Raw genomic sequence first — 17,585 nt, forward strand, 5'->3', positions numbered from 1 at the left:
TCATTCCACTCTAATCCTTTATCCACAAAGCCAGCCCTGGTTGGCTTACCACATCTGAAACGTTAGTATTTCCGTTCTGAATAACATCAGACTCCTTTCAGGTTTATTGTCATCCGACTGCGTAGATGTACAACCAAACAAAATAACATTTCTCTGGACCGCAGTGCACCCACAGAACACATCACACACATCACACAAAACAAAAAAAGTACATCAAATATAATTGCAAATGGATGTCAAAAAACAGCTTGTTGTTGTCCTAGTGACGAGACCTCGGTGGTGACAGGGTATTCATTAGCCTCACAGCCCAAGGGAGGAAGCTCTTACCCAGTCTGACAGCCCCACATCGCATCAGCACTCTACAAGGCATTTTCGACATCGTAGGACATGGAGAAAGACGGTGTACAATAAATTACTGACCAACCATTCAGACAGGGGTGGAAAGAGGCAGTGTGCCAGATCAGCAACGTTGCAAGCTACCCTGCAAGAGATTTAATGTACACAGGTAGGGTACGGGGTGGCATGGTGACACAGCAGTTGGAGCTAACCACTGCAGGGCCAGCTTCAAGTGCGGCTGCTGTCTGTAAGGAGTTTGTACGTTTTCCCCACGATCGCGTGGGTTTCCCCCTACCTTCCAAAGGCATAGGTTAGGATTAGTGAGTTGTGGGCTCACCATGTTGATGCCTCAAGCACACCATCATCAACACCAATGACCTGATAGAGGTGTACAAGATGATCGTGTCGATCGTCAGAGGCTTCGTCCCAGGGCTGAAGTGGCTAACATGAAGAGGCATCGCTTTAAGGTGTTGGAAGTAGACACAGAGGGGATATCAGGGATAAGTTTTTTTTTAAATATGCAGAGTAGTGAAATGGGTTGCTGGGGACTGTGGTGGAGGCGGATACAATAGGGTCCTGGATAGGTACATGGAGTTTAGAAAAATGGAGGGCTGTGGGTAACCCAGATAATTTCTAAAGTACATAGATGTTCAACACAGCATCATGGACCAAAGGGCCTGTATTGTGCTGTAGGTTTTCTATGTTTCTATGACCCATTTCACTGCATGTTTCAAAGTATGTGTGACAAATAAAACTAATCTTTTCATACTTTCTTCTGAATGGGGTTGGCAACATTTTACTGCATCATGCCTACTCACTGAACCTGTCCATACCCCTTTCTGGTCTCCACACGCTCTACCTAGAACTGTACAGGTCCTTCACCCTACCGTGTTGTGCCAACCTTTTAACCTACTCCGAGATCAATCTGACCCTTCCCTCCTACGTAGGCCTCCACTCATCACGCCCCCTCATATTAGCCATTTCTGTCCTGGGAAAAAAGTCTGTTTGTCCAGTCGATCTACACCTCTTATTTTGTCCACCTCCATCAAGTCACCTCATCCTCCTTCGCTCCGAAGAGGAACCCCAGCTCACTCAACCCATCCTCAGAGGACGTGCTCTCCAATCCAGGCAGCATCCTGTAAACGTTGCACACATTTAGTTTCCTGAACACTACCACAGTATGACACAAAGTACAGACATCCGCAGTGCAAGGTGCAGCATTGAGAGTCCAGGCCAGCTGCATCAGCGCCCGTTGTGGGAGTTTCAAGAAACTGTTCACAGGACCATGCAGCAGATTGTGAGGACTGCCGAGAAAATCGTCCCCACCCCGCATATCAGATGTGCTGCATTCATAGAGCCCTCAGTATTGTCAAGAACCCCTCCCATCCATCCCATCGCTTTGACTTCCTACCATCAGGCAGCAGGTACTGTATAACCAAGGACCCGTTATCTGACAACAGCTTCCTTCCCCAGGCTGTGAGACTTCTGAACACATTACCACTCAGTGCACGTTACTTATGACAGTGCCAGTAATACTGTGTATATTTAACTATATTTTGTATATGCATTTTATATCAACTTGCACATCTACAGAATACTACTTCTATCCTTTAAATTTTATAATGTTCGCATTGTTTTATGCACAGCATGTATGCTCTGTTTCGCACCTTGGTCCCCGAGGAACATTGTTTCGTTTAATTGTATACATCTGTATGGTTGAGGACAATAAACTTGAACTGAAGGAATTAAATCAGTAACTGCCTCTCTGAAGAGGGAATTAATTACCAAACCACATCCAAATGTATTTAACAATTTGTATTGATAGTAAATCATCTTGTCATTTACAATTTTGGCACCGTGTGAACGGATTGCCTCAACTGTGAATAAAAAGGACTTGGAAACTAAATTAGAATGTGCTTAATTAATAGGAAGTTTTAAAAAGTGGAGGATAGGGAATAAAGGAATTCCACAGTTGTAAAGTTAGAGAAAAGGTCTGAGGCAGCACAGAAGTGCAGCGGTTAGCGTAACACAGGTTCAGTTCCTGATGCTGTCTTTAAGGAGTTTGCACATTTATCCCATAACCATGTGGGTGTCCTCTGGGTGTGTATACACACACACACACACACACAGTTATTACATTAATGGGGTGACATGGATGGAATTCTGCAGTGCAGGCTTGTCTCTCTAAAACTAAAAAAAATGACATTTAAGTAGACCCCAGTGTGAGGAGAAGGCAGTTGCTACACAGAACATCCTTGAGGTTGAAGGAATTTTGACCCAGCACAAACTAAAAGGGTAAATAGACTGGGTATATGGACCATACCCCAACATTTATTCAGAATTTTATTTAGAGATAAAGCATAGCAACAGGCCCTTCCAGTCCAACAAGCCCATGCCATCAAATTACACCCACATGACCAATTAACCTTCCAAATTAAATCAGTAGGTTAATTGGTCACGGTACAGTAGCATAGTGGTTAGCACAACGCTTTACAGATACATGACCCGGATTCAATTCCCACTGCTGTCTGCAAGGATTTTGTACATTTCCCTGTGGGTGTCCTCCCACACACCACGTACCCATTCATAGGTTAATCATTGTAAATTGTCCCGTGATTAGGCTAGGGTTAAATCGGGGGATTACTGGGCAACATGGCACAAAGGGCCTACCCTGTACTGTATCTCAGTAAATTAAAATAACCGTAGATCTTTGGAACTTGGGAGAAATCCAGAGCACCTGGATGAAACCCATGTGGTCACGGGGAGAACATACAAGCTCCCTACAGGCAGTAGTGGGAATTGAACTTGGCTTGCTGGTGCTGTAATAGTGTTATACCAGCCGGTATTCCTCTGCCAATTTCTGTAGCTGACTTTTATACTTTGACTGTCTTCTAATCTCCCCCAGGACTTGGACCCCAAGATCCCTCTGCACATCAACACTGAGGGTCCTGCCATTAACTTCTGCTCATTGATCATTTGCTCTTCTGCTCTTTGGTGTGCAGGAGAATGATGGGTCACCTTAAAGAGGTGGATAAAATTGAGGGGCATAGATAGGGTGAAGCCCCTCAATGAGAGAGGGGTCAGAGGAGAATAACCAGACTGGTTCAAGCTGACAGGAAGGTGACAGTAACTCAAATAACCACACGTTACAACAGTGGTGTGCAGAAGAGCATCTTTGAATGCACAACACATCGACCCTTGAAGTGGATGGGCTACAGCAGCAGAAGACCATGAACACACACTCAGTGGCCACTTCATTAGGAACAGGCTTGGAAGAAAGTGGCCACTTGCATTTGCTGCAGCTTTATAAAACTCTTAGGAGTTTTGTACACAGTTCTAGTCGCCCCGTTACAGGAAGAATATGAAGGCTTTGAGGAGGGTGCAGAAGAGGTTTACCAGGATGTTGCCTGGATGAGAAGGCATGTGCTATATTAGAGGTTGGACAAACTTGGGTTGTTTTTTTCTGGAGGGGTGGAGGCCGAGGGGAGATCCGATAGAGATGTACAAGCTCACAAGAGGCATAGATAGAGTAGACACTGAGTATCTTTATCCCAGGATTGAAATTCCTAATACCAGAGGGTATGTATATAAGATGAAAGGGAGCAAGTTCAAAGGAGATGTGAGGTGCAACTGTGTTGGGTGCTTAGAATGCACTGCGAGGGCTGATGGTCGAGGCAGATGCAATAGAGGTATTCAGGCTAATGTTGGCACATAAAGGAGTGGGAAGCGGAACAATGTGGACATTGGACGTGCAGGTGAAGTTAGTTTAGTTGCTGTTTGATTTCTATTTTGTTTGGCACAACACTGGGGGGGGGGGGGGGATAAAGGCCTGTACCTGTTGATATTTTTATTGTAACTCAGTGAATTTTTATGCCAGCAAAGTATTGCTGTCACAAACATATGTCGTGAAATTTGTTATGTGGTAGCAGTACAATGAAGTCATGCAAAAATAGAAATAAAAAAAGTAGTGAGGTAGTGTTCATGGGTTCAACGTCCATTCAGAAATCAGATGGCAGAGGGGAAGCACAAATTGTGCCTTCAGGCTTTTGTACCTCCTACCACGCATGATCTGGGTGACGAGGATCCTTCTTGACAATAAACCTGATATTGATTCCTCACTGTTCTATGTTCCACTTGTTTCAGAGGTCAAAGCAAATTAATTATCAAAGTACGTACATTTTCTCACAGGCAAAGTAGAAGAAAGGAACACAATAAAATCTATGAAAAACTGCTCAGAAAGGCTAACAACCAATGTGTAAAAGAGAAACTCCGCAAATACAAAAAATATAATAAATAAATAACAAATAGATAATACTGAGAACATGAGATGAAGAGTCCTTGAAAGTGAGTCCATAGGTTGTGGGAACAGTCAGTGCTGGAGTGAGTGAAGTTGCTCACACTGGTTCAGGAGCCTGATGATTGAGGAGTAATAACTGTTCCTGAACCTGGTGGTGTGGGACCTGATGGTTGAGGGGTAATAACTGTTCCTGAACCTGGTGGTGTGGGACCTGATGGTTGAGGGGTAATAACTGTTCCTGAGCCTGGTGGTGTGGGACCTGATGGTTGAGGGGTAATAACTGTTCCTGAACCTGGTGGTGTGGGATCTGATGGTTGATGGGTAATAACTGTTCCTGAACCTGGTGGTGTGGGACCTGATGGTTGAGGGGTAACAACTGTTCCTGAACCTGGTGGTCTGAGACCAGAGGCTCCTGTACCTCCTTCCTGATGGTAGCAGCAAAGAAGATGGTGTGGGTCCTTGATGATGGATTTAATGGATATACATGCAATTTATTTCTGGTCACCTCCAGTATCCTAGAGAAACAATTTCTTCCCAACACCATCAGATTTCTGAACGGTCTGTGGACAATCATTTTTTTCTTTGCACAATTTTTGCAATTTGCATAATTTATGACTTTGCAATGTACTGCTGCCACAAAATAACATGTTTCACATCATATTAATCAATGAGAATAAACCTGACTCTACGGTTCCCATCCTCCCCCAACTACATATTCCAGAGAGATAGAAACATAGAAAACATACAGCACAGTACAGGCCCTTCGGCCCACAAAGCTGTGCCGAACATGTCCCTACCTTAGAAATTACCTAGGGTTACCCATAGCCCTCTATTTTTCTGAGCTCCATGTACCTATCCAGGAGTCTCTTAAAAGACCCTATCGTATCCACCTCCACCACCGTCACTGGCAGCCCATTCCACGCACTCAACACACTCTGTGTGAAAAACTTACCCCTGACATCTCCTCTATACCCACTTCCAAGCACCTTAAAACTGTTCTCTCTCGTGCTAGCCATTTCAGCTCTGGGAAAAAGCCTCTCATTATCCACATGATCAATGCACATCATTATCTAATACACCTCTATCAGGTCACCTTTCATCCTCTGTTGCTCCAAGGAGAAAAGGCCAAGTTCACTCAACCTATTCTCATAAGGCATGCTCCCCAATCCAGGCAACATCCCTGCGAATCTCTGCTGCACCCTTTCTATAGTTTCCACATACTTCCTGTAGTGAGGTGACCAGAACTGAGCACAGTACTCCAAGTGGGGTCTGACCAGGGTCCTATAAAGCTGTAACATTATCTCTTGGCTCTTAAACTCAATTTCACGATTGATGAAGGCCAATACATCATATGCCTTCTTAACCATTGAGTCAACCTGCGTAGCAGCTTTGAGCGTCCTATGGACTCGGATCCCAAGATCCCTCTGATCCTCCACACTGCCAAGAGTCTTGCCATTAATACTATAATTCTGCCATCATATTTGACCTACCAAAATAAACCACCTCACACTTATCTGGGTTGAACTCCATCTGCCACTTCTCAGCCCAGTTTTGCATCCTATCAATGTCCCGCTGTAACCTCTGACAGCCCTCCACACTATCCACAACACCCTCAACCTTGCTGGAAAAAGGCCAGCAGTGTCATGAAGGATCCAACACACCCTGTTCAGAGACTGTCCCACTCCCATCAGGGAGGAGGCTACAAATCATCCCTGCCAGTACCACCACTCAAATATAGTCCCTTTCCCCAAGCCCTGAGGCTGATCAATGTCCCCACCCCTCCTCTACTTTATCACCTCCTGTCAGAGTCACCTTATGTACAGACACTCCTATGCCTAATGTCACTTTAGGGACATATAATTAATGTATAACGTATTTATATTTATTAGTTTTTTTTTAAAAAAAATTGTTATAGTGTTGTTGTGCGGCATCGGACCCGCCGTAACAATTATTTTGTTCTCCTTTACACTTGTGTGCTGGAAATGACATTAAACCATCTTGATTTCCAATTCTCACACTCTGGAGTGGGCAGTTAAGCTCCAGACCCGGACCTTAGCGCAGATACACAGGGGGCAAGCAACTGATTACTCCCAATCAAGATCTAGATTGTTTAATGTCGTTCCCAGCACACAGGAGAGTGAAATAATTGTTACTCCGGATCCGATGCAGCACAAAAAAAACCCCGCTGTAAGATAAAGAACATAATCAATATAATTACCTAGACAGCTTACTTAGATTAATTGTATGTCCGTAAAGTGACGCGAGGCCCGGGAGTGTGTACATAAGATGACAAACAGCAAAAGACAAAAGTAGTGGAGTTCGTCGGTGAAACTGATTTTGAATCAAAGAATGATCTTTGCTTTTGAAACAAGGTACATTGCGGGGGAAACACCAAAATATGATCTTTGACGGAGAAAACAAAACGAATTGGAAAATTTCCAACATTCTTAACAATTAAGAACTTCGCAGACTTAAAAAAGCGCAGAGTTGCAAACTCAGCGTTGCCGACAAATGAGCCCCGCCACCGGAGCGTGTGAAGGCGAAGACACGCTCGGGGAATTGTTCACACTCACGCACACCCACCCACCACGGAAACCGAGGGCGGAAGGGTGACTTTGAATATCACCGAGCCCTCTCCTCAGTAGCAGGCGGTGGGTACCGCACTCACCCAGCATGGAGAAGATAAAGTCCTTAGCTGTGTGGATCTCTAGGGCTCGGTGATCATCGTATTCCCGCTGGTCCTGTCTGCTGAATTCCTGGATCAGTTTGTTCAAATCCTCGATCTTAGCTCCCGACCTAAAATCCAGCTCCGCCGGCGTTTTGGACGCACCGGGGCTGGGTTTATTGCCTGCGCCGTTCATAGCCGCCATCTTCGACCAGATTGTGTGGGGGAGAAACAGCGCTGGGAATTTAAGATTTTAAAAAATCCGCCGGCTTGCCACGGCTTTCCCCCACCTCTATCACTTTCTCCCCTTACCGCCCCCACTTCTAATTACACTGCAGCTGAACAGTTTGCAGGTGGCGCTTAAATCCAGCGAATAAAGAGACCCGCTTCCACAGGTCCTTTCAAACCCAGTGAATGAATAAAATCTGCACGGAAATTGACAATTGCAACCTGATGTCGAATCAACAAGCGGGCCACAATGTAGTGCTCGCCCACCGCTACTCTTAAAGAGACCGCCGCCCCGAATCCCTCCTCTCCATCCCTCCTCCTCTTCCCTCTCCCCTCCCCTCTCCCTCCTCCTTCCTCCCTCCCCTCCCCTCCCCCTCCACCTTCCTCCCCGCCCCTCCCCCACCTTCCTCCCTCCCCACCCTCCTCCTTTCCCTCTCCCCTCCCCTTCACCCCTCCGCATTCCCCTACCCCTCCCCTTCCCCTGCCCTTTCTCCATTCCTCCCCTCCGTCCTCCCTTCACAACTTACCTCTTCCCTCCCATTGTCCTTCCACCCTCTAGCCCTCTACCCGCTGCCCATCCACCTCCTCCCCTTTCCCTTCACCCCAGGGGCCATTCCTCAGATACCAGCACACCCCACAGAGGCTTTCCCACTCAGCCTCGGCGTCTCCTGGGTGGCCTAGGCCTCCCCACAACCGAGGCAATGCAGCTCCCCTGCTGTCCGTCTCGCGGATGAAGTAAATAATATGAATAAAAGGAATAATGAGGTAGTCATTATTACTACCTGTCAGTCCATGGCCTCCACTACTGTCGTGTTGAGGCCACACTCAGTCCGAGGAGCAACACCTTATATTCTGTCTACGTAACCTCCAACATGATGCATGAACATCAATTTCTTAAACTTCCGGTACCGCCCCCACCACCCTGCCATTCACCACTCGCCATTCCCTTCTCTTTCACCTTACCTACCCAACACCTCCCTCTGGTTCTCCTCCTCCTCCTCCTCTTTCTCCCATGGCCTTCTGTTTTCTTCTATCAGACTCCCCCTCATCCTGCCCAGTATCTCTTTCACTAATCAAACTCCCAGATCTTTACTTCACCCCTCCCCACTTCCCGGTTTCTCCCTGTGCTTCTCTCTCCCCTCCACCACCTTTTAAATCTACTCCTCAGCTTTTTTTCTCCAGTCCTGATGAAGGATCTCAGCCTGAAAATCTTCTGCAGTCAATGTACTCTTTTTCATAGAAGCTGCCTGACCTGCCGAGTTCCTCCAGCACTTTGTGTGTGTTGCTCAGATTTCCAGCGTCTGCAGATATTCTCTTGTCTAATGAGGTATTCGGGTCTTTCAGAAATCCAGTGATGGAGGTGAAGAAGCTGTTCCTGAACCTTTGAGTGTGTGTCTTCAGGCTCCTGTACCTCCTCCCTGATGGCAGAGGGGAAGAAGCTGTTCCTGAATCGCTGAGTGTGTGTCTTCAGGCTCCTGTACCTCCTCCCTGATGGCAGAGGGGAAGAAGCTGTTCCTGAATCGCTGAGTGTGTGTCTTCAGGCTCCTGTACCTCCTCCCTGATGGCAGAGGGGAAGAAGCTGTTCCTGAATCGCTGAGTGTGTGTCTTCAGGCTCCTGTACCTCCTCCCTGATGGCAGAGGGGAAGAAGCTGTTCCTGAATCGCTGAATGTGTGTCTTCAGGCTCCTGTACCTCCTCCCTGATGGCAGAGGGGAAGAAGCTGTTCCTGAATCGTTGAGTGTGTGCCTTCAGGCTCCTGTACCTCCTCCCTGATGGCAGAGAGGAAGAAGCTGTTCCTGAATCGCTGGGTGTGTGTCTTCAGGCTCCTGTACCTCCTCCCTGATGGCAGAGGGGAAGAAGCTGTTCCTGAATCGTTGAGTGTGTGCCTTCAGGCTCCTGTACCTCCTCCCTGATGGCAGAGAGGAAGAAGCTGTTCCTGAATCGCTGGGTGTGTGTCTTCAGGCTCCTGTACCTCCTCCCTGATGGCAGAGGGGAAGAAGCTGTTCCTGAATCGTTGAGTGTGTGTCTTCAGGCTCCTGTATCTCCTCCCTGATGGCAGAGGGGAAGAAGCTGTTCCTGAATCGTTGAGTGTGTGTCTTCAGGCTCCTGTACCTCCTCCCTGATGGCAGCAATGAAACGAAGTTAGGTCCCTGGTGGAGGGAGTCCTTAATGATGGACGCCTCCTTCCTGGGGCATGAACCCTCAAAGGTAGGGAGAGTCGTGCTCGTGATGGAGCTGGAAACGAATAAACCGTTGATGTTTTGGGCCAAGATCCTTCATCAGGACTGGGAAGGAGGGGGGAAGACAGCAGAATAAGAAGGAGGAGAGAGGGGAAGGGGGACAAGCTTGAAGGTGATAGGTGAGATCGGGTGAGGGGGAGGGGTGAAGTGAGAAGCTAGAAGGTGATAGGTAGAACAGATAAAGGCTGAAGAAGAAGGAATCTGATAGGAGAGGAGAGTGGACCATGAGAGAAAGGGAGGGAGGAGGGACACTGAGGGAAGTGATAGGCAGGTGAGGAGAAGAGAAGAATTAATGGGGGAGGGCAGAGTGGGGAATAGCAGAAGCAGAAAGAGGGAGGGGGCCTTCATCTTCAAACCCATCTTTACCTCCTCCCTGCTCCCCTGCTCTCCTCTTTCTGCTGGGATTCCTTGTCTTTACCGATCTCTCTCCTGGCGCATCCCTGCAAGTGGCCCAGTGCTACACCTGCCCATTCACCTCCTCACTCACCTCCGTTCCGGATCCCAAATAGTCCTTCCAGGCGAGGCAATACTTGACCTGCAGTCTCTTGCGGTTGTCTACTGTATTCAGTGCTCCCCAGTGTGGCTTCCTCTACATTGGTGGGACCCCATGTGGAGTACCTTCACTCTGTCTGCAACAACTAGGGTTTCCCAGTGGCCAATTCCAACCCCTGTTCCCATTCCAACTTGTTGGTCCATGGCCTCCTCTACTGTCAAGGTGAGACCACTCTCATGTTGGAGGATCAACATCTCACATTCCGTCTGGGTAGCCTCCAACCTGATGGCACGAACATCGATTTCTCCAACGTATGGTAACTTCTTCCCTCCCCCTTCTCTGAGCAACACAGTTGGCATGGAAGAGAAGGCCTTAAGGGCCTGTGGCTATGACTCCAAATTGATTTTCTTTAGTGCAAAAGGTCTGCTGTAAGGACATCACTTTTGAACTTACCTCCTCTCTCTTTAAACGCATGCTCTTGAGCATCCACCTCAAACCAGGGAAAAGGATTCTCTGTCAATGCCTCACATAGTTTTATAAACTTTTGCCAGGTCTTCCCGCAGCCTCTGACGCTCCAGAGAAAACAGCCCAAGTTTGTCCCTTGCTCTGTCTGCTGGAAAGGTTAGGATTTCCTGGTGGCCACCCATTCCTATTCTGACATGTCAGTCCATGGCCTCCATTACTGCCATGAAGAGGCTAAACTCATGTCGGAGGAGCAACACCTCGTATTCTCTCTGGTTAGCCTCCAACCTGAAGACATGAACATTGATTTTTTTTTCAATTCACAGTACTTTCTCCCCTTCCCCCTTCTCTCTTTTTTCCATTCCCCATTTTGGCTCCCTCTTCACTCCTTCTCGTCTCCTCACAAGCCCATCACCTCCCTCTGGTCCCTCACCATCTTCCCTTTTTCCCATGATCCACTGTCCTCTCCTATCAGATTCCTCTTCTTCAGCCCTTTACCTTTTCAACCCATCACCTCCCAGCCTCTCACATCATCCCCCTCCCCCTCACCTGCCAACTTGTCTTCTTCCCCTTTCTCCCCACCATCTTATTCTGGCTTCTTCCCCCTTCCTTTCCAGTCCTGGTGAAGGGTCTTGATCGAAAAGTCTACTATTTATTCCCGTCCATAGATGGTGCCTGACCTGCTGGGTTCCTCCAGCATTTTGTGTCTGTTGCTCTGGGCTTCCAGCCTCTCCTGATAGCATGTTCCCCCTAATCACATTACACTGAACAAACTGGATAAAAGGATGACTCCAGCCTGAAGTGGTCCTGCAGCAATTTTTATCCGTGAGTCAGATATGATCTGTGTGTAATCTGATTTGTTCCTGAAAATTGATCCATTGCACTTGGCTGACAGCTGATTCTAATCCATACAGCAGTATGATTCAAGTGTTTAGATACATTATTTCATCAATAAATGCCATCAGCTGGCTGTGTTAATGAAATTATTCCCAGGGATGCTGGGAAGCTGTGCTGGGTTGGTGGCCAGTCCAACCCATTGGTGCTGCCCTCTAGTGTTCACGTGGTGGAAGACAAGCTGGATTGCATGCTCCAGTTTGTCTGTAGACTGTAGCAGGCTTCTTCTTGTCATTAACACTCATGCGCTATCAGTTTGTAGGACATGATGCTCAAGGACTTGGACTAGATCATATATCCTGTGTGTGACTGTATGTTTGCTGCTATCATCACCACTAGTCACTGGCAGCCAATCAGAAAAGGTCCCTTTTATTCCCACACGCTGCCTCCTGCCCGTCAGCCAGTATTTTTCCTATAAAACCATAGGATTTTATCTTGTTAACCAGCCTCGTGTGGCACCTTCTCAAATACCTTCTGAAAACCCAAGTAAATGACATCTACTGGCTCTCCTTTGTCCACCCTGCTTGTTACTTCCTCAAAGAATTCTAACAGATTTCTCAGGCAAGATCTCCCGTCACAGAAACTATGCTGACTTTGACTTATTTTATCATTAGTCTCTGAGTTCCTTAAAATCTCATCCTTAATAATAGACTCCAACACTTTCCCAACTGAGGTTAGGTTAACTGGCCTGTAATTTCCTTTTTTTTGCCTTCCTCCCTTCTTAAAGAGTGGAATGACATTTCCAGATGCTGGAGGAACTCAGCAGGCCAGGCAGAATTTATGGAGGGGAATGATCAGTTGACGTTTTAGGCTGAGACCCTTCATAAGCACTTCCATTTCTCTGTGTTAACACTTAATAAAAATGCGTAGCAATAAACTTCATGCCTGATTCTTGACTTCCAAAGAAGCATTGGTTCACGGAAACATCAACACTGTCAAAAAACTGTTACTAAACTAAAGAGTGCAGAAAAGATTTACAAGGATGTTGCCTAGACTTGAGCGATTGATTCTAGGGATAGGCTGGACAGGCATACTAATTTAATAATTTAGAGATACTGCCCTTCCGGCCCAACCACCCAATTGCACCCATGTGACCAATTAACCCACAGGATGATATATCTTTAGAACGTGAGGAAACCCGGGGAGAACATACGAGGAGTGATTGATAAGTTTGTGGCCTCAGGCAGAAGGAGTCAATTTTAGAAAACCTAGCACATTTATTTTTCAACATAGTCCCCTCCTACATTTACACACTTAGTCCAGCGGCCGTGGAGCATACGGATCTTGGACCTCCAGAAAGTGTCCACAGCAGGGGTGATTGATAAGTTCGTGGCCTAAGGTAGAAGGAGATGAGTTATTAACTTCAAACTTTCTGCATAATCACTCATGTAATGAGAGATGTATAACTCACCTCCTTCTACCTTAGGCCACGAACTTATCAATCACCCCTGCTGTGGACACTTGATGGAGGTCCAAGATCCGTATGCTCCACGGCCGCTGGACTAAGTGTGTAAATGTAGGAGGGGACTATGCTGAAAAATAAATGTGCTAGGTTTTCTAAAATTGACTCCTTCTACCTTAGGCCACGAACTTGTCAATCACCCCTCGTACAAACTCCTTACAGTCACCAGTGGGAACTGAACCCAGGTTGCTGGAGCTGTAATAGTGATGTGTTAAACACTACCTACCTTGCTGTCCCGTGCCTTGTGTGTATAAATAAACACAAAGGGTAGTGTGTAAATGGATGAGCTGCCAAAAGAAGTGGTCGAGGCAGGTACAATAACTACTTTTCAAAGATAATTCCTGGTATGTGGTGAGGCTTTAGAGAGGATGCATAAGAGGTTTAGCAGGAGGCTGCCTGGTTTAGAGGGTATGAGAGGCTGGACAAACTTGAGATGTTTTATTTGGAGTGTTGGAGGCTGAGGGGAGATCTGATAGAGGTTTATAAGATTGGAGTAGACAGGAAGTATCGTTTCCCCAGGGTTGAAATCTCTGTACCAGAGGGGGTAGGTTCAAAGGGGTTGTGAAGGGTTAGTTTTTATACTGAGAGATTGCTGGATGCCTGGAGTGCATTGCCTCGGATGGTGGTAGAGGCAAATACATTAAAGGCTTTTAAGAGACGTTTAGATAGGCAGATGAATATGAGGAAGATGGAGGGATATGGACATTGTAGGCAGAGGGATTTGTTTTGGGGTGTTTTTGCTTTACTTTTTAGCTGGTTTAGTTGTAGGCCGAAGGACCTGTTCCTGTGCTGTACTGTTCTGTGTTCTGTGAAAGGTTTAAAAGGTTATTGGCGGAGTGTTGGGAAATGGGACTGGCCCGGACGGAGCATTTTGGCTGGGCCAAAGAGCCTGTTTCCATACTGTTTCACTCTATTACTGTCCAGTTTTCATTAACAACAATGCGATCCCTGTTTCACAGAGGCATGGACCCAGAAGAACAAGGAGAGAATGAATGGCCTCCTCCAAAGTCGGTTTAAGGGATCTTCTATGTCTTACTTGAAGAACATTACATTCATATGGCTGGAGGTATGTTACTGATTTTAGTTAGGAATCTTATTTTGGAGAGGATGTTTCCTACGATTGCAGAGTCTATGACCAGAGAGCTGAGACAAGTGAATCTGTGGAATTCTTTGCCAAAGGCAGCAGCCATGGAGGCCAAGCCTTTATGAATGTTTAAGGCAGAGGTTGATTCTTGATTGGTCAGGGAATGAAGGCAGATGGGGAGGAGGCAGGAGTTTGGTGCTGAGAGGGAATTGGATCGGCTATGATGAAATGTTGGAGCAGACTCGATTGACCAAATGGCCTAATTCTGCCCCTATATCTATGGTCTTATACAGCACAGAACAGGCTCTTCTGGCCCAATGAGAAGAACCACCAGCCACACACCTGTTTAACATTAGCCTGATCACAACTTACAATGACCAATTAACATGTTAATCAGTACACCTTTAAACTGGACTACCCGGAGAAAGTACAAACTCCTTACAGATGGTGCCAGAATTGAACTCCAAACTCTGGAAAGCCCTGAGCTGTAATAGTGTTGTGCTAACCGCTACTCTACCTTGGCGCACATGTTGGAATGACATTCTCCAGTACCCTTATGAGGCAGAAATGGCACAAGTTTCTGACTCTGTAAAGGATCACCAACTGACCTTAAATGTGCCTGGACCAGGCCCTGTGACACACGAGGAAGAGAAACGAGGCTATCTCCCAAACGCATTTCAATCCTTGTTTATTGCACAGAAATAAAAGACATCAGGTTTTCTTATCTTCTACAATCTCCTAGAAATGTTATCATCTCCTGACGATGGGTTTTATCGTGTTGAAGGTTCCACTTTAGGTGACATTGGCTCTCTCAAGTTGAGGATGGTGGATCTGTGAGGAGTTTTCAGAGGTGTTTGAACTGGGTAACCTTTTCCCCATTGCCTGCTTTCTTCCCGAACTGAGGTTCGTGTAGTTTGAAGATGTCCAAGTCCGGCAGGCCCTCTGACAAGTGTGGACACTCCAGGAACTTGCGCGGAAGGTAGCACAGGATCTCGCTACTGACATGCGATTTCCAGCAACGCCCGCCGCGCCTTAGGTGTTTCAGCCTCAGCTTGCTCTGGGGCACGGCCCTCTTCAGCGGGTGGCGGAAACTCCGGCGCAGATTGGAGTTGGCGGGTTGACCGCAGGCAGCTCTCAGCAGGTACCCCATCTGTCTCTTCAACACCCCCAGGAAACGGAGAAGGGAGAAGCTCTGTGCGGGGCTTGAATCACATTCTGGGAGGGGGATAAACAGAAGACCGAACATTACTATACAGTACACAATGCTATGCTGACAGTTTAACCCACTCCAAGATCAATCTAGCCCTTCCTTCTACATAGCCCTCCATTTTTCTTTCGTCCTTGTACCTATCTATAAGTTTATTAAGTGACCCTAATGTATCTGCCTCTACCACTATCCCTGGCAGCACATTCCATGCACCTGCCATTCTATTAAAAATAAATTACCTTTCACATTTTCCCTATACTTTCTTCCAATTGTCTTAAAATTATGCCCTCTTGTATCAGTCGTTTCTGCCTTGGTAAAAAGATACTGTCTGCCCTCTCTATCTATGCCCCTCATTATTTATACACCTCTGTTGTCACACCTCATTCTCCTTCCCTCTAAAGAGAAAAGCCCTCGCTCACTCAACCTTTCCTCATCTTTAGGATATAATGTTGTGCCAACCATTAAACCTACTCAAAGATCAATCTAACCTTCGCTCTCACATAGCCCCCAATTTTCTTTCCATCCATGTTCCTATCTCAGGGCCTCTTAATGTAACTGCCTCTATCACCCACACACCCACAAGTCTTAAAAAAACCTTACCTCTGATATGCCCCTATACTTTCCTCCAATCACCTTAAACTTATGCCCTCTTGTATTAACCATTTCTGCTCTGGGAAAAGTCTCTGGCTGTCAACTCGATCTATGCCTCTTATCATCTTGTACACCTGTATTGAGTCACCTCTCGTGCTCCTGAGGGAGAGATGTTAGCGATGGCAACTGTTACATTCTATAACACTCTTGTTGTGTGTCAGTTCATCGCCGTTCAGTTCCCAACAAGCCTCTGCCACCACATAGCTCCTACAACCCTTACAAACAGAACCATCCACACAGGAGAGGGTGCAGGAAACATTCACAAGGGTGTTGCCTGGACTGAGGACTTGAGGAGCAAGTGGACCTGGGAATTCTCGTGCAGAGCTTCCTGAAGGTTAACTTGCAGGTTGAATGAGTAGTGAGGAAGGCAAATGCAATATTAGTATTCATTTCACCAGGACTAGAGTATAAAAACAAGGACGTAATGCTGAGGCTTTATAAGGCATTGGTCCGACCCCACTTGGAGTATTGTGAGCAGTTTTAGGCCCCATATCTGAAAAAGTACATGCTGGCATTGGAGAGGGTCCAAAGGAGATTCACGAGAATGATCCCAGGAATGAAAAAGTTAACCATGAGGAACACTTGACATCTTTGGACCTATACTTGCTGAAATTTAGAAGAATAAGGGTGGGGGGGGGGGGGCGGTGAATCTCATTGAAACCTACTGAACATTGGAAGACCGAGACAGAGTGGACGTGGAGAGGATGTTTCCTATAGTGGGAGGAGTCTAGGACCAGAGGACACAGATAGAGTGGATGTGGAGAGGATATTTCCTACAGTGGGGGAGTTTGGGACCAGAGGACACAGATAGAGTGGATGTGGAGAGGATGTTTCCTATAGTGGGAGGAGTCTAGGACCAGAGGACACAGATAGAGTGGATGTGGAGAGGATGTTTCCTACAGTGGGGGAGTCTGGGACCAGAGGACACAGATAGAGTGGACGTGGAGAGGATGTTTCCTATAGTGGGAGGAGTCTAGGACCAGAGGGTACAGAGTCAGAATATAAGGACGTCCCTTTAGAACAGAGATGAGCAGAAATTTCTGTAGCCAGAGGATGGTGAATCTGTGGAATTCATTATCACAGACAGTTGTGGAGGCCAAGTCATTAGATGTATTTCAAGCAGAGGTTGATAGGTTCTGAGTGTCAAAGGTTACAGGGAGAAGGCAGGAAAATGGGGTTGAGTGGGATAATAAATCAGCCAAGATCAATTGGCAGACCAGACTCAATGAGCAAATGACCTAATTCTGCTCCTATGTCTTAAGGTCTAATAAGGTGAGACTGGATAAACGGGGACTGCTTTCCCTGGAGTGAAGGAGGCAGAGGAGACATTTGGTGGAGATTCATAAAATCTGAGGGGAATAGTTAAGTTCGATGATGATAATCTTTTCCCCAGGGTTGGGGAGTCCAAATCTAATGGACGGAGGAGGAAGATGCCTCAGCACCATGCTGACCTTTCTGACCATCAGAATATTAAGGGATCAATGGTAAACTGGTAAAGTGGATTCAAAGTTCAGTTGGTGATTGGACACAAAGGGTTGTGGTGAATGACTGGAGGTCCGTGGTGTTC

At 46.6% G+C, this 17,585-nt stretch overlaps 1 protein-coding gene across 1 annotated transcript in view; it reads right to left on the minus strand.

Moving 5' to 3' along the window:
* The window catches only part of LOC140725783 (nucleotidyltransferase MB21D2-like), a 51,007-nt gene extending 43,274 nt beyond the window's left edge, over positions 1-7,733 (minus strand). The window contains exon 1 of the mRNA XM_073041688.1: positions 7,302-7,733. Coding sequence (XP_072897789.1) covers positions 7,302-7,503 — 202 coding nt within the window. The 5' untranslated portion in view covers positions 7,504-7,733. The remainder of the gene's footprint in view (positions 1-7,301) is intronic.
* Between the last annotated feature and the right edge of the window lie 9,852 nt (positions 7,734-17,585).

This window comes from Hemitrygon akajei, chromosome 3, assembly GCF_048418815.1.
Source record: "Hemitrygon akajei chromosome 3, sHemAka1.3, whole genome shotgun sequence".
NCBI lineage: Eukaryota > Metazoa > Chordata > Chondrichthyes > Myliobatiformes > Dasyatidae > Hemitrygon > Hemitrygon akajei.